The 19,199-nt window shown below is 55.7% G+C and overlaps 7 protein-coding genes across 7 annotated transcripts; 3 read left to right on the forward strand and 4 right to left on the reverse strand.

Moving 5' to 3' along the window:
• Window positions 1–1,367: 1,367 nt before the first annotated feature.
• B0I36DRAFT_357802 (triose-phosphate transporter family-domain-containing protein) lies at window positions 1,368–2,814 on the forward strand (the record flags this gene model as incomplete). Its single annotated transcript, XM_046157857.1, has 4 exons — window positions 1,368–1,492; window positions 1,574–1,641; window positions 1,713–2,344; window positions 2,440–2,814. The coding sequence occupies 4 exons, from the start codon at window positions 1,368–1,370 to the stop codon at window positions 2,812–2,814; spliced, it is 1,200 nt and encodes a 399-aa protein (XP_046018573.1).
• A 1,207-nt stretch (window positions 2,815–4,021) lies between these two features.
• On the reverse strand, window positions 4,022–5,189 carry B0I36DRAFT_11689 (60S ribosomal protein L27-A). Its single transcript, XM_046147972.1, has 4 exons — window positions 5,166–5,189; window positions 4,998–5,104; window positions 4,336–4,672; window positions 4,022–4,194 (listed from the first exon to the last, which is right to left on the reverse strand). Exons 2-4 carry the CDS (start codon window positions 5,058–5,060, stop codon window positions 4,187–4,189), a joined length of 408 nt encoding a protein of 135 aa, XP_046018574.1. The 5' UTR covers window positions 5,061–5,104; window positions 5,166–5,189; the 3' UTR covers window positions 4,022–4,186.
• A 401-nt stretch (window positions 5,190–5,590) lies between these two features.
• B0I36DRAFT_357804 (uncharacterized protein) lies at window positions 5,591–5,828 on the forward strand (the record flags this gene model as incomplete). The annotated part of the gene is made up of 2 exons (XM_046157858.1): window positions 5,591–5,736; window positions 5,795–5,828. The coding sequence occupies 2 exons, from the start codon at window positions 5,591–5,593 to the stop codon at window positions 5,826–5,828; spliced, it is 180 nt and encodes a 59-aa protein (XP_046018575.1).
• A 376-nt stretch (window positions 5,829–6,204) lies between these two features.
• B0I36DRAFT_344251 (uncharacterized protein) lies at window positions 6,205–7,005 on the reverse strand (the record flags this gene model as incomplete). Its single annotated transcript, XM_046156241.1, has 1 exon — window positions 6,205–7,005. One exon carries the CDS (start codon window positions 7,003–7,005, stop codon window positions 6,205–6,207), a length of 801 nt encoding a protein of 266 aa, XP_046018576.1.
• Window positions 7,006–7,608: 603 nt separating this feature from the next.
• B0I36DRAFT_310877 (4-hydroxyphenylpyruvate dioxygenase) lies at window positions 7,609–9,485 on the forward strand. Its single transcript, XM_046152307.1, has one exon. It carries the CDS (start codon window positions 7,855–7,857, stop codon window positions 9,115–9,117), a length of 1,263 nt encoding a protein of 420 aa, XP_046018577.1. The 5' UTR covers window positions 7,609–7,854; the 3' UTR covers window positions 9,118–9,485.
• A 202-nt stretch (window positions 9,486–9,687) lies between these two features.
• B0I36DRAFT_234031 (Ssl1-like-domain-containing protein) lies at window positions 9,688–11,207 on the reverse strand (the record flags this gene model as incomplete). The annotated part of the gene is made up of 2 exons (XM_046149266.1): window positions 9,688–10,576; window positions 10,639–11,207. 2 exons carry the CDS (start codon window positions 11,205–11,207, stop codon window positions 9,688–9,690), a joined length of 1,458 nt encoding a protein of 485 aa, XP_046018578.1.
• Window positions 11,208–11,784: 577 nt separating this feature from the next.
• Window positions 11,785–13,904, reverse strand: B0I36DRAFT_310881 (chitin synthase III catalytic subunit). Its single transcript, XM_046152308.1, has 6 exons — window positions 13,443–13,904; window positions 13,340–13,375; window positions 13,173–13,266; window positions 13,025–13,112; window positions 12,869–12,962; window positions 11,785–12,801 (listed from the first exon to the last, which is right to left on the reverse strand). Exons 1-6 carry the CDS (start codon window positions 13,470–13,472, stop codon window positions 12,256–12,258), a joined length of 888 nt encoding a protein of 295 aa, XP_046018579.1. The 5' UTR covers window positions 13,473–13,904; the 3' UTR covers window positions 11,785–12,255.
• Between the last annotated feature and the right edge of the window lie 5,295 nt (window positions 13,905–19,199).

A 19,199-nucleotide genomic window follows, 5' to 3' on the forward strand; every position in this document is an offset into this window, starting at 1 on the left:
ACAGTGCACAGTGACGATGGAGGCAAGCAAGGCAAGTTCTGCAGGTCTTCCAGAAGTGATCCGGAGCGTGTTTCATGTTTAGTGGAGAACCCTTCTCATGTGCTTGATCCGCATGGTCAATTTGCATGCGGAGAGTGCGCGGCACCACGCGGCACTAATTAATGAGCGCTGCTTTTCGTGGCGGCATGTCTGCGCGTTCCCATGGGAGGTGGTGAACCACGCACAAGCACGGGCTGATACAAGTAGTCGAAGCGGTGGTTGACGGTCCACAATGGATTACTTGGGCATATGCAGCCCGGTCATGTTACTTGTGATCATCGCGTCTCAGGCGCAGCTTAAAGCATATTGTACAAATCTGTGGAAGACCCGTTCCGACTGAAAGTGCTTCGACCTACTGTGATCACCCCCGAAGAAAAGGTTGCGTTGAGTCTCCTGCCTGCGAACATGAAATGAGAAACCTCTCACAAATCACTGGACTCAACAATGCAACTTCAAAGGAACATGAATTCAGCCAGCCGGGTGCAACCAATGCCGAATATTGTGCTCGCAACGATCGTGCGGGTTCCCTATGGTGAAGTTGACGAGACAATGGGAATACACTAGTGAGCCCGCATTGGAACACTGCATCTCAATCAGACTAGTCATGGTAGCTGAACTCGCACTGAGTACATGATTGTTTGTGAGAAAGAGGAAAGAATGCTTAATTTGAGACGGCATTCCTAGTAAGAGATACCTAGAGCTAGTACTTCAAGTACGTAGGGAAAGCAGGCAATTATCAGTGTCACACACACTCCCCGTCAAACGTCCAGCCAGCGGTCAACCCGAGCTTTACAAGGGTTTCTTTAATGTTGATGCCTGGAGCACTGCCACCAAATACAGACCCCAGTGACTTTGAGCTTCCCCACCATGCAACCTTGGTGGCCACTCATACTTCACCATGGCGCACACCCGTTGAAATGCTTGGCCAGGAATGTCTCGTCCCCTGGGCAAGTATCCCACCAGTGCTTCAATTGAAGACAATCAAGCACATCCCTTCCTCTACCAAGGTTTCCATCGAAGCACGTTATCGCTGTCAAGCAATTGTGTCGCCAGGAAGTCCCTGCAAGCGCACACTGAAGTTGTAGGGTTGCCCGCTAAGTAAACGGCTGGTCTGCTGTCGACGGGTCCAAGCTCCAGGTTGCTCACCAAAAGACGTCAACCCCAACCTTATCGCAGCTCTTATCCATTGATCCAACCACGTAACACGCGGCCAGCCGACTCTACAGCCTGACAGTCAACGTCCTCAGCTCTTCACTGTTCGCAAGCGAACCACTCTCACTTTCTACATTTACGGCCGACGAGCTAGCCTCGAGGCAAGACCGGCCGCCATGGCAGCGACAGCCGACGACAAGGTCCGCAGCTCCGTCGAGCTCGCGGACAGGGCACCCGTCCTCCCAACCGTCGAGACCCCAGAACCGGCTAAGGCTTCATTACATCCAGCCGTCTACGTTGCGTAAGTCTAGCTCTGCAAGCTGCTTCAATCTCATGCTGGTAGCGGGCTGCGAGGCTGACGTACCTCTTCGCGACTTTGTAGCACATGGATCAGCTTGTCATCCTCCGTCATCCTCTTCAACAAGTGGATTCTCGACAGCTTGGATTTCCGTAAGACCACTCTCTTCGTTCCCAGATCCTCAGATATTGCATCTTGAGCTGACAATGTGATCAATTGTCAGGATATCCCGTTGTCTTGACCACCTACCACCTCAGCTTTGCGACAGTCGCGACGCAGCTTCTCGCTCGATACACCAAGGTCCTCGATGGCCGCAAGAACGTCAAAATGACAGGCCGCGTCTACCTGCGCGCCATTGTCCCCATCGGCATCTTCTTCAGCCTGAGTTTAATCTGCGGCAACCTCACATATCTCTACCTGAGCGTTTCCTTTATCCAGATGCTCAAGGCCACGACGCCGGTGGCTGTCCTGCTGTCTAGCTGGGTCATGGGCATTGCCGCACCCAACCTCAAGCTTCTGCTCAATGTCTCTGCCATTGTCATTGGTGTGGTCATTGCCTCGTTTGGTGAGATCAAGTTCGTCTGGATTGGCTTCTTCTACCAGCTCGGCGGCATCATCTTTGAGGCCATTCGTCTCAATCTAGTCCAAGCGCTGCTGAGCTCGGCCGAGTACAAGATGGATCCGCTCGTGTCGCTGTACTACTTTGCGCCCATCTGTGCGGGCATGAATGGCGTCGTCGCCCTCATCTGGGAGGTTCCCAGAGTCACCATGAGCGAGGTCTACAACGTCGGCCTGTTCGTGTTTTTCATCAACGGACTGACTGCATTCCTCCTCAACGTCTCTGTTGTGTTCCTGGTAAGTGATTCCCAGCGACAAAAGCGCGATGCCACCCTGCATCAGCCGTGCCTCTCGCTCGCTAGCAGGATACTGACCAAACCCGCTTCTCACAGATTGGCAAGACTTCGTCCCTTGTCATGACTCTCTGCGGTGTCCTAAAGGACGTTTTGCTGGTCTTCGCCTCCATGATGATCTGGGGCCACCCAGTCACGGGCCTCCAGTTCTTCGGCTACTCGATCGCCCTCGGTGGCATGGTGTACTACAAGCTCGGCTACGACGCGCTCAAGGGCTACGCCCAGGAAGGAGGCCGGCAATGGGCAGAGTTCGGCGCGGCACGCCCGGCCCTCCGCAAGATCATTGTCGCCGTCTCTGGTCTGCTCCTCGTCATCATCGTCTTTACTACCGTCGCGCCGGCCTCTTACATCCCTGCGTACAGCTCGGACTCGATAAAAGGTGCCATTCAGGGAGTCGGTTTCGGCACGGACTGAGTCGTCTTCAAGTATCTCGGCGTGCTTTATAGGAACACTGAACCTTACCGTCCCAGGAGTGCTAGAGGGTATGTAACTGCCACTGTTCCTCTAGACTCGCCTACGCCGATATCTACATGCTCGATCCCGCGGCGCAGGGAGAGGCAGCTGTCTACAGGGGGAAACAAAACCATATAGAGACACCGAATGTGTTAGACTATAGAGAAAAAGCTTGACATGTCACGGGGATCTTACAACCTGACTACAATATACCGCTTTACCGTTCTCCATTGTCACGCACTGCCCTAGTGATCCAGGCCCGACTGGGTTTGATCTCGTAGACGCAAACACAGTGCTAGTCACCCTCAACGGTGTCAATTCCTTCTTCAAGTGCTAGGAGGTTGTGGGTACGTACAGAGCACGACCATGCATCATCTTCCTCAACAAATACCCGTGCCTTACCCAACAGTATGTGATAGCAGGGGAACAGGGCGACGACGTAGTCCACTGACAGCTATGCGGTCATCATGCGGATTACAGCAAGGTTACGAATTTCGGGAGCACAAGACAGGTATGACATCAGTCAGGCCTTTCGTCTCTACTAGGTGCATTCATGTTTAGGCAAGCTGGTGTTGGGAATGGGGAACAGATCACGCGCTAATCATCCATCACATATGTTGAGCACGGGCGGGCGAGGACTGGGCATGACGGCTTAAAGGGCTCTGGCAGCATCACATCGATGACCGTTGGAAAGTGGTCAGAATAGCTTGCATCATTGACAGAGGCAAAGGCCAGCCATGTTCTGGAACAGTAGTCTTTTGTGTCTTGTCACTAGTGCACGACGAATATGTGGCTGGGTTTGAGTTGGGAGAATGTTTACGTCAATTGATTGCGAACTTGCCGCCTCCCCAACCTGCTGGTCACGAAATATCGAGTCCGGATCCCAGTAGGCCTGGCAGGGTGGCGGACATCGAGAGAGAGAGAGTCGAGGGCGGAAGTGGACGGGCGTTTCGAATGATGTGGCTCGAAAGCATCGGCCGTTTGGCCGGAGGAGAGGTGGCATCTTTCATAGTATACCGCGTTCGACGGCAAGCCTGTTGGTCAATACCACCACTCAAAGAAAAGTCCCCTTCACGCAGACATTGTCGATCCCTTTTGGAATGATTCGGTCGGTCTTTGGAATGTGTTTTTGGTCTTGTGTTTTTGAATTTCGTTCATTTGTTCTTTTTGTTCGTAAAGCCGTCTGATGTTAAAATCTCTATCAGATTCCAGAGCGCGTGACTCCTTATTTTAGGCTCCCTATGCCGTGTGTGATGATGCCAAAAACACATCCCCAGCCCATGACCCCGTTAATGACCGAAACGACAGAAGACGCAGCAATGTGGAAATTGATTTAGAACTCTGTGAGGCTTGAAGTTAGTACAAATGTCGTCGGGAGTGGAGTGGACGGGAGGATTGATTGGGTTCGAGATCATCGCCGACATGCGACATGAACCTCTGTGTAGGTGCTGATCGGACGACCGAGGGAGGGCAAAAACGTACTCAGAGGGGTGAAGAACCATCTGTTCTTGCCGCTCGTGTAGCGCTCCTCCAGGACCTTCTTGACGTTCTTCTTGGCATCTTCCCTTTGGCTGACCTCCTTGAAGGTCTCGGCGGTAAGGGCACCCTTGAGTCCCTCAAGCTCGAGTGTGTAACGGGTGGGCATCAGGTGGTTGTAGTTGACGGCCTTGATGAAGGGCTTGATCTTGGAGCGCTTCTCCTGGCGGGTCTTGGACATCCGGCGGGTGATCTTGGAGGGGTATCTCTCAATGCCGGCGACCAGAGCGTGACCATAGGGGTGGGCCTTGTTGCCGGAGTCGACAGGCTGAATGATAACAACCTATAGACGGAAGAAAACCTTGTGTCAGAACCAGATTGCCTGTTTGTATGTGCGTGTGCATTTGACGTTTCGCAATCCCGCCGCGAAAAGATTCAAAAGGCCGACCCGCAAACATCCTACTCCTCCTCCTCGTGCACTGGCGCGTCGTCGTGTCTGTTGGGATGTCGCTTCGAGAATCGAGTCGTTCCGTGCATCGATTGACCTTTGCTCCTCTGAGAAATCCTCCACCAAGTTCTTCCTTCTTCTCTCAACCATCCTCCCTCTGTGTTTGCGGGCGTCCGGGAAAAAAAGTTCGCAGCGACGTCGTCATGCGTTCTGAACGTACCTTCTTACCGGCGTAGCGGCCGCGGGTGATGATGGCGACTCTTCCGACCTTGAGGAACTTCATCTTGACGGCTGGGTTGTCGAATGAAGTCGGCGTGGGGTGTTGTGCTGGTGAGTTAGTCGTTGGTCGAGGGAAAAAGTCCGCGGTTACCAGGCCTGGCTCGCTCACCAGGGAAAATCCAAAGTGTGTCTGGGAAAATTAAGCGAACACTTGGTGCGGTACCGCAAGGGTTTGGCCAGGGATTGGTCGCGGTGGGTTTTTCGGCTTGGCGTGAGAGGTGTGGTCAGTGCGCTGCCAGCCACGACGTGGCGCACCCCCTCCGCCTGATGCAGGTCCGGAGGCTTCCAGGTGTGGCTGAGGTCGGCCGAGACGCTGAGCAGGAGGGACTCGGGAAAAGCGGGCCATCCTGGCATCCGATCTTGAGCTGGGCGACGGACGGCACCCACTGTGACCAGAGCTGCCCGGGCACCGTGGCTGTTGCGCCGTTCGCGAGATCCAGCACCAGCCGATACCTCTCTCCCACAATAATCCTGTGATATTGATCACGCAAGGTTAGCCAGGCACGAGCCCGGGCAAATCTCACATCCGCCAATATGGCTCCCCCAACCTATGTCATTTCCAAGGCTGTCGACCCCGTCTTCGCAGTCGCTGTTGGCCTTGCTGCAGCTGCAACACGCATCACTCGTGAGGGGAAGGAGAAGGGCAAGACCACTGAACAGACTGTCGAAGCCGGCAAAAGGTTCGTCTTCCGCCACTATCTACTACGGACATGATTCCTGACTTTGGAATGATTTCAGACGGCTCGGCTTCGCAATGGGTCTGTCCAAGTAAGGCCAGTCTATGTCAACAGCTGGGACCGCGGGCCAAGTCACGTAGCCCGCCTGCAAAGTTGCCTGCAAAGTTCCCTGGCAACTTGGCTTGACTCTTCCAGTGACCTCTTACGATCTGGCTGGCTCCACAGACTGCAGCCTTGGACCTTGCCAAACTCCATCGGCTTCGGCAAAGATGGGCCATATGCTGCGTCACCCGGATCACGGCCGCCACGCAGCAGGAGTGACTTGGCACGCAGTGCATAGCTGGAAATGGAAGCACTTGGCAATCTTAACTGTCCAACTGTAAGACAAGAACTTCTGCAAGTCAGCTGGAGATGGTTATTATGCGGACTGGATGAACTGCGTCCACTAGCGAAGCTCAAGATACCCTAATTCTATGCTTCAAAGCCTGGACCATACTCCTTTTTCATCGCCTCCCGGACAATCTGGCCACACAATTTGGCAGTCGGATTTGTGGCCACCGCAAGTCCCTTTGCAACTTCGTTTCCATATCGTCCGCCCATGGCAAAGTCCCGAGACGCTCTCTCCTCGAACTCTATCTTGCTCCAGCTTTCTTCGACCCTACCACCTGCGGATATGGATGTGCCGTTGGCGACCATCTTGGCTGAAGTGTAGTAGATTGCGGCCCTCTGGGTGTGGGCCATCGAAAGAGTCTTGCAAGCTTGTGGCGACATGCCAGCATACAAGCTTCGCGGCGTCAGAAGCTTGACCACTTCATCCAGATCGCCTAATGCCGTAGCTGCAGCCTCGGCTCTGTCACTCTCTTCGGCGTCCTTGATCAAGGCCCGCGGGTCCTTGTGTCCCTGAAGCAGCATTGTGTCGCCGTGAAGCCGGCGCAATGCCTGCGCTCTGTTGTTCCGCGCGCTGGCGTATTGGGGTTGCTGGGTGATGAGTTCCCCTAGACTCGCCACACAGCGGCGATACTCGTCAACGGGTTCTGATACAAGGGGCTTCAGGCCTGCAATCTGCATTTCCAGTTGCTGCATGGCCATGATGATCTCGCGCTCTTTGCGGGAAACGCGGTCGTAGACTTGAGAGTCGGTGATCTGGGGATCTCTGGGCAGCGAAGGGTCGATGACGACAGCAGTGGTTGGATCCGACTCTGGGTCTTTGATTTTCTCGAGGACGTTGAGATCACGTCGGCTCAGCGACAAGTCGCCCATAGCGGATGCCATTTCGTCTGGGTGCTTGGCTGTGGTGGTGGGACAGGGTGGGTGGTGGTTGGAAGAACAGCCGTCTGGGTTGGCAATGTAAGTCGGTCTAGCAGTTGTGTGTATCAAGGCACCGGATAGTGTTTCTGACAAGTGAAAGATTGCAGCACCGTTTGGTTTGACACGCGATCAAGGACAAAACGTCAATCCCCACGACCCGAGCTTCACATCTTGGCTCCGGCCCATGTGGGGCCTGCCCGACTGTAGCCCTACGGTTCCGCGGTCCTGACGGCTGACGCCACCGCTCTTACTCAGGCCACGCGGCACAGATAAGGACGCTGGTCGCAGGCAGGAAGCCCAGCAAACCGTAGCTCCGGAGCAGCAGGGCACCAGCTGATAGGTGCTTGACGCTTGAGCTGCTGACTGCATTTGCCACGGCCGGGCATGCGCTTGTGAGGCATGGGGGTGGTGAGCTCGGCTATCTGCGGGCCGCGCGGAGGCTCCGCGCTGACGGCCTAGCGTCTCCAGCAAAGGCCGTGCTGCCGCCCGGGCGGAGCGGCACTGGTGGGTTCACGCGGCTTCCAGTGCGGAATGGGCGCCGGCCGCCTGTCCCGCGCATACCCAGCCCTCCAACTGACCCCCGGATGAGGTAATCGTGGGTGTAGGACGCAGTGCTTGGTCACCCATGGCGGGCACAGTGATGCTCTTATTAACAGAGGCTGCCGGTTGGCTTGCAGCCAGGTGTCTCATGGCGCATACAACATCATCAGGTTGAACTCCCAGTTGCCACTTGACTTACATACCCCGTCCAGCCTCGACTCAACTGTTTGGCCTATTGGCGACTGCCCCAAGCACCATACGCACATCACAAGCATGGCACCTTCAGCCATCACTGACTCGCCGCCGCGGGAGCCGGCCTACCTCACATCCCCTCCGTCAAATCGTGATGACTATGCTGTGCAAGCGGGTGTGGCCGACTTCCAAGGCTACGACCACGTCACCTGGTGGGTTGGCAACGCCAAGCAGGCTGCCCAATACTACAACAGCATCTTTGGCTTCTCGACAGTAGCATACCAGGGCCTTGAGACTGGCAACCGGTATACCACATCACACGTCGTGACCAACAACAATGTCCGCTTCGTCTTCACATCCCCCATCCGCTCGGCCAGGCACCTGCCAGAGGATGAGCCGATAACGCCAGAGGAGCGTCAACTCCTCGCCGAGATGCACGCTCACCTCGAGAGGCATGGCGACGCCGTCAAGGACGTTGCGTTCGAGGTGGATGATGTCGAGGCCGTCTACTCCAGGGCCGTCGAGGGTGGTGCTGTATCTGTACAGCCCCCGAAAGTCCTCAGCGACAAGCAGCACAAGGGCGAGGTCACCACCGCCGTCATCCGCACATATGGCGACACCACGCACACCCTCATCTCGCGCAACGGCTACAGCGGGCCGTTCCTCCCTGGCTTCATCGCCAAGTCTGCTCCCCCTTCGTCCGTGACGCTGCCCGATGTCCAGCTGGCCCGCATCGACCACTGCGTCGGCAACCAGTCATGGAACGAGATGGTCGCCGCCTGTGCCTTCTACGAGCAGTGCCTGTCGTTCCACCGCTTCTGGTCGGTCGACGACTCGCAGATCTGCACCGAGTTCTCGGCGCTCAACTCGATCGTCATGGCCAGCGCCAACAACATGGTCAAGATGCCCATCAACGAGCCCGCCCCGGGCAAGAAGAAGTCCCAGATCGAGGAGTACGTCGTCTTCAACTCGGGCCCGGGCGTCCAGCACATCGCCCTGCTGGCCAAGGACATCATCGGCACGGTGGCCGCCATGCGCGCCCGCGGCGTCGAGTTCATCAGCGTGCCCGAGACGTACTACGACACGATGCGCCAGCGGCTCAAGACGGAGAAGCGCTCGTGGGAGCTCCAGGAGGACCTCGACACCATCCAGTCGCTCAACATCCTCATCGACTACGACGAGGGCGGCTACCTCCTCCAGCTCTTCACCAAGCCCCTCATGGACCGCCCCACCGTCTTCATCGAGATCATCCAGCGCAACAGCTTCGAGGGCTTCGGCGCGGGCAACTTCAAGAGCCTCTTCGAGGCCATCGAGCGCGAGCAGGCCAAGCGCGGAAACTTGTGAAGAAGTTCAGTTTCTTTTTACACAAAGAAAAAAACAAAAAGTAGTCGGATTGGTACTTTTTGTGCCAACTTCGCTTCGAGAATCATGGTTTGCTGCCTAGCCGGGAGGCATCCAGGACCTCTACATACCTTTTTCTTTTCTTCCATCGGCATTCGTCCGGTCACCCTTCCTGTACGTTTTCGAGGGAAGTTTTGGCTCCGCGACTTTTTACTTTTTTTTTTTCCTTCTCTCTTGGACATCGTTTCATGTCCACCACATCATCATTGTCTGCGCTGGCCAGGGTAGCACGCAGAAATTGCACAACATAGCGTTCATAGTTTGCACTTTTGAAAAATGATGACACATGAGTTTTACGCTTTAATTTACAACACTTTTCCATATGATGATTGCAAGCGACGGGCAAGTGGAATCTGCAGGCCTGCATCGCCATGATGAGATTGAGGTCGGTAGTCGTATCATTGATGTGTAAGGGGCCCCTCATTCGTGCCCGAATGTCCAGGTCCTACGTGGTTCCTTGGTGGTGCTATAAGCTGGTGGCATTTTTTTCGTCCTGTCCATGGCGAATTTTCGCTATGTATCAATGTCCATCGCGCCGTTCGTATGATCTCCCGCCGCCTCTGCGGACGTCTCCAGTCCCGCCACGTTCAGGTCCCGCGTCAAGCCCCGCGTATCACTCTGGCATCCTGGACAGTTATGCAGGACCTCGTGGGCGAGCAGGTCGCAGTCGATGCAGAAGTGGTTCCCACACACCGCGCACGCGTACCGGCCAGACTCGCTCAGGCCTTCGATTGCCCTCGCAGCCACGGCGCCCGCCGTGGTGCCGCCGCCCGCAGCCTTGTCTAGTTTGTTCGGCTTCGTGATGTGTGCTGGTATTTCTGGGAACGGTGCCATGCACGAGTAGCATGCACGGGAGCGTTTCGCTTTGGCTTCTGTCCAGGAGACTTCGACCCAGTTCCGCAGCGGGAACAAATGGTGGTATGACCGTGCCAGGTGCGTAGATAGAATTAGAGTCAGGGAACAGGCTGGGCATTCGGATGGGAGGCGGCAGACACGCGCGCCGCACCTCGTGCATAGGTAGCCCTCCCTTGTTGGCCGGCTGTGGCAGGCACAGTAGTGTATGCTGTCTCCTGCAGCGAGTGTTCTCGAGGGGAATCCCATCATGAGCAAGCTCGCCGTGTTCTGCTCCTCGACGCGTGTAGCGGGAGGTGTCGTCGCTGCCAGTAGCAAGTCCCTGAAATGCTGCTCGTGCAGAGCAACTGTGTAATTCGACAGGCTGCCTCCGTTTGTCTTGCTGCATATCTCGGCGCAAATGGCGACCTGTGCCGCCAGGCCGATGATGGAGACTCGTATCCTGTCTTTGATCAGGGATGTTAGGGTATCATGGATGTTTCCCGGGTCGCTTGACATGAGCGCTCCGTATATTATGAGTACTTCGCGTGTGCCGTGTGTGGGGGTGTGACTGAAGGCTTGTGGTCAGTACCGATTCGGCGCCCGAAATGCACGTCAAGAGGGATGACTTACAATAGAGCACCCCTGCACATCTCGAGGGCATTTTGTAAACTTGGACTGCCCTGGGGGTCCTTCTTCGTCCATTCCTTCAGATTCTCGTGGTGCTCGGCTGGGTTGCCACTCATGTCGCTTATCCTCACAGCAATACCATCGCGCATGCCAATGACGGCAAGCTGCGATATGGGGTTCTGCTCAAAGTACTCGCGGATAAAGTCGCGCGCATACGCCATGGTCAGCGTATGCCGCGTGGGTAGCATGTCCTTCTCTGCCATGGCCTGCGACATGTCGAGGACGAGTACGAGGTGGCGGATGATGCCGCGCTGCAGCGGCGTCGTGTCACGCAGGAGCCGCGCGCGCTTCTCGGCCTCGGCGAGACCTTCTATCGTCGCCGCCAGCGAGCCGTCGACGCCCTCCGTTATCTGATCCCATGACCGCTGTATGTCTTCCCATGCAGCCTTCCCTGCCTTGCGGCTGCCCTTCTTGTCGTTGCGTGACCGCGTGCCCGGGCCCGAGCCGCCGTTCACCTGGAACTCGTCGTCCGACGCGTTGTCGCCATTGTATTCACCGTCCGAGTCGGCCATGATGGCAGGGTCGTGTCGTTCCCAACCCAGCTGGGAATGGTACGACCCAGGCGCTCACGCCAGCTCAGGGCTTGCTGATGGCTTGGCGTCGTGATTTGCGCCAGTGGGGCTGGAGTGTTGGCTAACGAGAGCTGCAGATCTAAACGGGAGCCGAGCCGAGTTTCGCGGCGACGTGCTGCTGACTGCGGAAGGGTGGTGTCGTTGCGCAAGTTCGTGATGGGCTCTAGAACGGTGGTCGGGATGGAATGTTCGTAAGCTGCGAGTCGACTCGGTGTGCGTGATCTGCGGTTGCCTCTGTAGATCTGAGTAGCTAGGTAGAGTATACAAGTAAACGGAGCGGGCTTGAGCTTGCGGGCGGGAAATAGAAAAGTCGTTGCGACGGGTTCGTACGTGAAAGAGGTAAAGTGCAAGGCTGCATTCACAAGCTCAAACATGGGAATCTTTACTTAGCCTTGTACGAGTCGAGCCAATTGCGTGTCGTGGGTCGAGTCGGCTTATCCACCCACCTCTGCACACGTCATTGCACCAGTGACCACGTATTTATATGCTCTCCTCGAAAAGCTGTATCAGTGCCAGCAAGAAAGGAAATTAACTTGGAACTTGCTCATTGTTCTATCATAATATCGTCGTATATACAGTCTCATGAAGTGGACCTGTGCGAGCATGTCCGACCTCATTCATCAACCAACTTGGGTATGTGCGTGAAATGCATGACTTCCGTGCCACTCGCTGACTTCATTCCTAGCTTTTGGTATATCCCCTCTCAGAGCATCCTCTGTTGACACATGATTTGTGTATATATGTCCTCCACCTCCAACATTAACCTCGGCCGTGCACAGCTTCCGCGCAACGGCGTCCCCCGATAAAAGTCAAGAAATCGCACGGGTATAAATGTCGAATCAGAACTCCAACGCCGCATGGTAGTGAAACCCAAGGGCCGCACCTGGGGGGTGCGCAGCAGGCCGTGCATACGAAGTATGGTCGCACGCCCGAATTGTCGCCTGGTTGGTACTACCACAATTAAAAGAGCTGAAAATGCAAGCCCACATCAGTAGCCCGCAACCGAGCCAGTGGCCGGCCAGTCATCCTCGGTGATACTCGACCAGAAGACCCAGATCATGACCACAGCAAGGAGCGTGAACAGGGTCTCAAATAGCGAACCGTCAATCCTGCCGGCCGAGCCATCGCAGATATATCTGCTGACGACATAGGTGAAGATCTGACCAATGGCGAAAAGTAGAGCAGCAGCCACAAGGTAAATCATTGGTCGCACCTCGCCAAGCACGCGCAGGACGAGAATCGCCTCGAGAACGAAGAAGGCAACCAAGAAGACGAGCGGCGCAAGCTGATACAGAACATAGAGAGGGATGTTCCGGAAGGGCGCCGTGTAGCTGTCCGCCCAGCGACCGGTCCAGCCGTAACCAGTGTCGAGCGTGATGTAACCAGTGCCAATGAAGAGCGCGGCGGCAGAAAGGAAGAACAGGGCTACGGACAGAGGGGTGCCGTCATCAATGACCTGGTACCCAACCACAGCATTAAGCATGAGGATCCAGGTGGTTGCCGTGATCATGCCGAGATGAATACCGGTGAAGGCCTGCATGCGAGTCAGTATAGTTTCCAGGCAAGTGTGTGACGAGTTTGCAAAGAGTGCGAGGGCTTACAATGCGGACTGTGGAAGACAGAGGGAATTCTCCAATTGTGAAGATCTCACAGATCGAGATGATGATGTAGCCAAGGAGGAACAGTTGCATTTCCCTGTTGATGATTAGCCAAATGACCCAACTGATACTTGATAACAGAGACTGACGGGTACATACCTGCGACCGACAGCGGCCTTCTTTCGCTCGGATTTGAACAAAAGGAAGGCAGCGACGAGGACAGCAGCGGCGCTGAGGAGTATCGAACCTAGGATATGTCAGTCTTGCGTCTTCCGTCTACATTAAGAGGCGATAATGTTTAGCTTACCGATGTTTCCCAAAAATTGGCCATTGTTCAGAGGAATTCCTTTGAGCTCGCAACCGCCCCAGGGGCCAGTCTGATTGTGTAGCTCACTCAAGACCTGGGGGCTTTGTTAGCTTTTGGACCAAGCGCTTTCGCCGGAAGTGTGGTGTATAACTACGAAGGCGACATACATTGCAAACGGGCAAAGTCGAATCGCGACAAAAGTTCTGCAGATTGTTCCGCAATTAGTGAGCTGATTCGATTGAAAGCCGGCTAGATCCTCAGGATTGGTACCTCAAAGTTTCCGAACTGTGTCGAACCCATCTCGACGGCTCTGGACGTGCGAGTACCGCACGGCGACTGATCGTAGGCAGTTGGGATGTGGCTGCGCTTGGAAGCGAGCTGTCGTGTCTTCGGCTCCGCTATTGAGCACTGGTGACTGACTGTCGGGACGAGCGATCTCTTCGAGTGTTATTCGAGCCGGCCAGCTTTCCCCCCCAATACACGCAGTTGATGAACACGGCTAGACGTCGTCGATTGAGCGCGTACCAGAACACAGAGGACGAGGCTTCTCTGTGGACGGAACTCGTTGGAGAGGAGGCGACAGAGAAGTAGCAACGCAATCGAGCCGATGGGCGACTGGGTAGTGCCGAGGACGGGCGACGCAGAGCTCCGAGGCGGGAGGGGAGGTCGTATTGGAGGGAGAGGGCCGCGCGATGTGAGGAGGTGAGGAGGGAGAGCAGTAAGATTGGGACGATGGCGGCGCCTCTGGGGGACGGGCGAGTGAAAAGAGTGGACGAGCGCGGCTCTGGTGCAATTGGAGTGGTTGCCGGGCAGGCCCAGCTAGCCCAGGTGGGCACTGGGGCAGGAACGGGCCCCTGGGCAAAAAGTACCAAGTACGGGTGGGCCCGGCGCGAAGCTCGCAGCGGCCGGGGTTGCAAGGACTCGGGTCAGCTGTAGTCTGTACCTGACTGACAGCTCGGGAGCCCAGGCCCCATCGGCGGCCCTTATTTTAGAGTGCGTGCTGCTGCAGGAGCAGCTCCAGGCTTGACCTCGACCTCGACCTCGACCAGATCGACCAGGCCTCGCAGACAGCCATTTCCGCGACGACCCCGGCACCGCGTGTTCGCAAGCACTTGGCAAGCAATTCCAACGATGCCAGTCCTCGAGCATGGGGGCCCTCGGAGCCCTGGGCAAATCGCAGGCCAGCTGCTGATGGCCGCCGATGGCTCTCAGACAAGGGGCCAAGACCTCGATCCACACCCGCCAGTCGGCGCTATGGGAATGGGGGAGGGAGTCCGCCGCGCCGCCCATGACGGGAAATTGCACAGCTCCTTGGACTGCCGAATGCGGCATCTCCTCGACGTGCGGTCCAGGCAAGGGACTCGGTCGATGGGAGCGCGTGGTTTGGGCAGGGCTGGGCAGGCTGCTCACAGCATCATCGTATCCGTCATTCATGGGTCAACACCAGAGCATCATCACTCCACGCCGGCCCTCTGGCTCTTTGTCGCCCAGAGGTATCCTCTGTTGTAGTTGACCTTCCGGCGAGGACTGCCTGGTGACGTTGCGGGAGCTGATTGGGTGCTTGCTGGCCAACCCGCTCCCGCACCGCCCACGACCTGCAGCTCCCAGCCGAGAAAAGCAGGTTTCAAGATTGCTTGCATTGCATCGCACCACGCTGGCCAAGCCCTTCCCGTCACCAGGACCCCAGCCTCCGCGCATGGCTCATCCCACCTCGAAACCGGGTCTCGATGCTTTTTGGGTTCCAGTATCGCAGTTGCGCGAGTCGTATCTGGATCCAGATCGTGACCACCCCTCTAGTCTAGCCGCTTCGTTACTTGCGCCATCATCGGCCGGACGTCAGCACTATATTTCCTGCCGTTATACTCCGGACTCTAGTGGTCGGCAAGCGCTTCATGGCATGCTGAAGGCGGAGGAATGTGACTCGTTTGGGACGGAGCCCTCCCGAGTGCCAACTACGCGCACGAGAAATGACAGGCGAGTGGTAGCATGCCAACCACGAGAAGACGCCGGGTCGCGGCAAACACGTCTGATGCAAGACCATGCGACCTGAAAGAAGTTGGCACAAGGGCATGCCAGCGCAGTTTTGTCTTGAGATGCTCTTGGTGCGACGTTCAGCATCTGCCGAGTTGCGTTCACAGCCAGTCCCAGCCCCCCATCCTGCTTAGCCTCCTCCCAGGTGCGACACCCTAGCAGGAGGCCTGACCCACCACATCATTTGATTACGAGCAACAGTCTGAGCACTCCTTGCCCGGTCGTGCTGAAGAGTTTCCGGCTCTCGGAACGAGCGCCACTCTCAGCAGGAATGGTCCGAGCAGCCCTGGTGCGCATAGAAGCCTGTGCAGATCGCTGTGGGCGAGGAGCACTCAGCCTCTCAACCTCGAATCGACCGCGTCTTGGATCTGGAAAGCGATCGCCGCCATGCCTGATTGCGTAGCAAGGCCAAATTTCCAACTAGGCTAGCAGCCCCTAGTCTTGTATTCGGAATCGAGCACGTCCGTACTAGGAAGCAAATGCACAATATGGGGTTGAGCTTGGGGTGTGCGCACACGTCGTTCAACAGGACCCAGATCGGGCACAAGCTCACGAGTTGCAGCAGCTCTGATGGTCTCTACTACGTCTGTAGTAATGACAGCCTCTTCGCGGCTGTGTCATGACAATGCACCCCTGGCTCCGAGGGATCGGAGGGAGCCCTATGCAAGGCGTTGCTGGATGGATGACAGATTGCTTGCGTTCCGCTGCGCCTCACATTTCCACTTGACTCATGATGTTACATTCATGGCAATTGTCAGCTGCCACAACCCCAGCCCATCTCATATTGGTCCCAGCACATGCATGCATAAGTCCAGGGGTACAGCATGATGCTCGGATGTGGCTTCTGCCTTCCGGGGCGCATCAGAGTTGTGATGTCTCAGAGAACAACAGGGGCGAGCGCACAACCAGATACACTTTACCCCATCGTCTGAGCATGCCGTAATGCGTGTGCGAAGGTTTCTCGTCCCAAGAAGTGCGGCGCCGGGCATAGTCTGGCGGGAAGCTGAGCCAAAGTTCGATAGCTGCGTTACTATCTTTGTGCCATGCGCCACGCCCAGGGTCTTCTCGAGAGGGTTCACGGTGTCCGTATCTCTCCTCCCGTGAGGCCTACCCAGCACGTCGTACAACACGGAATATCGGCGTCGCCGTATTGATTGATTTTTGTTCTTCTTCCAGTTCAACTAGCCATTCATTTATCCTCCTTCCCATGCTCCTTGTGAGTAAGCGCCCACTAGTACCCTCAATGCGTTCCTTGGACGTTATTGTTTTTTTTCCCTTGGCTTACTTTCTGTCATGTGCTCGCCCAGGTCGAAGCTCTCTTCGTCCCACCGGATTACCCCGGATTTCTTCTTCTCGGGCCATTTCCGCCATTTCCTCGGGTTGTTTGCTTGTCCGTGTCGTTCTAGATTTCGGGTCTCACCTGTCACCCAGTGAACGCCAGCCACAAGGACTCGGCATTATATGTCTTAGGGCCATGCAAGATAAATTAGACCACCAGACAACTGCATACCCGCTGGCACCAATGATACGGTTCAGCTGGAGGCGCCTGACCAGGCAACAAGGGACCAATTAGTTTCGCTACCTTGTTAAGCTCTCATGGGGTAGACAGAAGGTTGTGCGCCTCGCGAGCAGCACATACTTTGAAAACTCTCGTTCACCCATGTTGACATGGCAGAGGAAGCTCGCCACATTCTCCTGCCCAGCAGAAGATGGAAGCGAGACAGCGAAGAACTCAGCCTGCATTTGCTTCGGAGCCTGGGCTGAGCTTACAGACGTGCGGAAGATCAAATTGTTCGTGCTGCTATAAGCCTTTCGACAAAGGTCGTATGCTTGAGATCAAAATCTGCGGCACAGAGCACCTGACCACGGGCGCCAGTGCGCATTATCGATATATTCCCATCTGCCGCGTGGGATGCCGAACTCGGCCTATCTTGCCCTGTGAGAGTCATGCTAAAAAGTGAAGCCTTTGCCGCTCAGGGACACTTTCCGACATGAGCCCATGAGTTGCAAATGCCGCGACGACGTGCGATTATAGAGGACCGGATGATTAACAAGTGTAGCGGGAACTGCGGACCGAGCAAGGGCATGCCAATGGAAGTTCCCAAGTGCCACCTACGCTTGGTTCTCTTGCCTTTGATGCATCTCCTTTGAAAACCCTTTGTTTGCGGCACGGAATAGCAATGGCATGGCTTGGGCCCGTTATCATTTGATGTACCATGGGTAAGCAGAGCAAGTGTGATAACAGCTCCGCAATCGATGAATAGTGAGCAAGATGGGTGTAATAAGATAATATGGGTAGAAGTTCGATTTGAATGGCCGAAGAAGACGTTGCCGGAAGACATGTATACTGCGAAAAGGGCTAGTAAGAGTGAGGTATATTGATGGTACCTGATGTTTTCTAACATGCACCAGCATTTCCGAGAACAAAAGTGCAACGCTGGTAATATCCTTCATTTCTGAGATTTGGAAAACTCGTTATTTTGTTCGCCCGTCCGAGGCAGGCGCCTCGAAATACCAGTCAGGAAATGCCCATATGTCACTTGCATGTACAAGGTGGGTGGTCCACGTGACGGCACAGAGCGGCATTCTGCTGGGCGATGTATGCGCGGCTGTCAGGCGAGGCAGAGTGAGGCAAAGGGAGGCAGGTGAGCGGGGACTGTGGTTCTGAACAAGTCTGTCCTCATATTCCAAACACCCGATTTCGAGGCTTTGATTTGCGGGGCAGCTGTCGATCGTGAAGATGAACCCAGGGCCTCGACCATTGTTTCGCGCACATACAGTCAAGTCCCAGATTTTCTCCGCGGGAACTGATTACTCCGCTGTATGGAAACCCCACCGAATATGGTATGCAAAGCACAGGGTGTTGTGGGCGAAGCACAACCCCATATGTGAGCAACGACCCTTGGTCGATCACACAAAGTCAGTTAGCAGAGCACAAGAGTTGTTTCACCAGAAGTCAATAGCCGCCCATAGATATTTGGGTAACCCAAGACCTCAATTCAAGGCCTCATTGTGAGGATGTTGCCCAAAAGCGACATCTACATTCAAGGACTTTGGTCTGCAAGAAAGACAGTGATGAAAGCTCGCTTGGAGCGGCAATTATTCCTGAGGAGAGTGATCGTCCCCAGCCAAGACAAGCCATCTTGACATATCCACAAGCGCAATGTCACGAGGCGATGTTTGGCTCCCAGGGTCGCTGTCGATCTACTTTGAAAATCAAGCAGAAAACCCCTCTCAATTGCGGCCATGACTCGAGGTCCTGCGTCCCGCTGGTCGTGGTATCAATGCAACGTTGGCCAACGGCCGGGCTGACAGCGGAACAGGAACGCCCCCGCGCGGCCTGAAGTCTTCACGAAGCTTTACCGCTTCCTGCCGAGCCAAAGAAAGCCAGAGGGTGTGACGTCGTTGGGTGGGGGCTGTCCCCATTGCTGATGGCCCACCGTGTCGGGGTCGGGGTCGGGGTCGGGGCGGCTGGGGTCGCGAGGTCTTTATCGTGAGCCATGAGCCGTACCTCAAGCTGGCACGGAGCAATGTCCGACAATCTTGTATGCGTACCTTGGTCAACCGTAGATGTTGGCAATCAAGTCGTCATAATCCGGGAGAAGGAGGCACAGGACGCAGTACCACTCCTGGGCCAATTCTTGACCACATGAGTTGTCGAGGCACACCTGCCTTGCAGAGAAGATGTCGAGAGGCACGGATCGAACCCCACTGCGCTTCTCCGTATGTGGGGATTCCAACGCTGATCAGGGCGAGGGCTGGGAGACACGGATCGCATGCAGACTGAGGCTACACGGCGTCATGCGATAAGGCTCTCTGGTCTTTTGGTTTGCATGGTGGAAGTAGAGACGAGAGAGAGGCATGCGTGGCTGGACTCGATCACATTGGCCGCTGGGATCCTTTGGGTTTGAGAATGTGAGAGCTGGAAAAGGCACGGCATCCAGAAGCTGGAAGGAACGAGTTGTGCTTAAGGTTGTTTGTACGGTGTCTGGTGCA

The sequence above is a fragment of the Microdochium trichocladiopsis genome, assembly GCF_020744255.1.
Source record: "Microdochium trichocladiopsis strain MPI-CAGE-CH-0230 chromosome Unknown B0I36scaffold_1, whole genome shotgun sequence".
Classification (NCBI taxonomy): Eukaryota; Fungi; Ascomycota; class Sordariomycetes; order Xylariales; family Microdochiaceae; genus Microdochium; species Microdochium trichocladiopsis.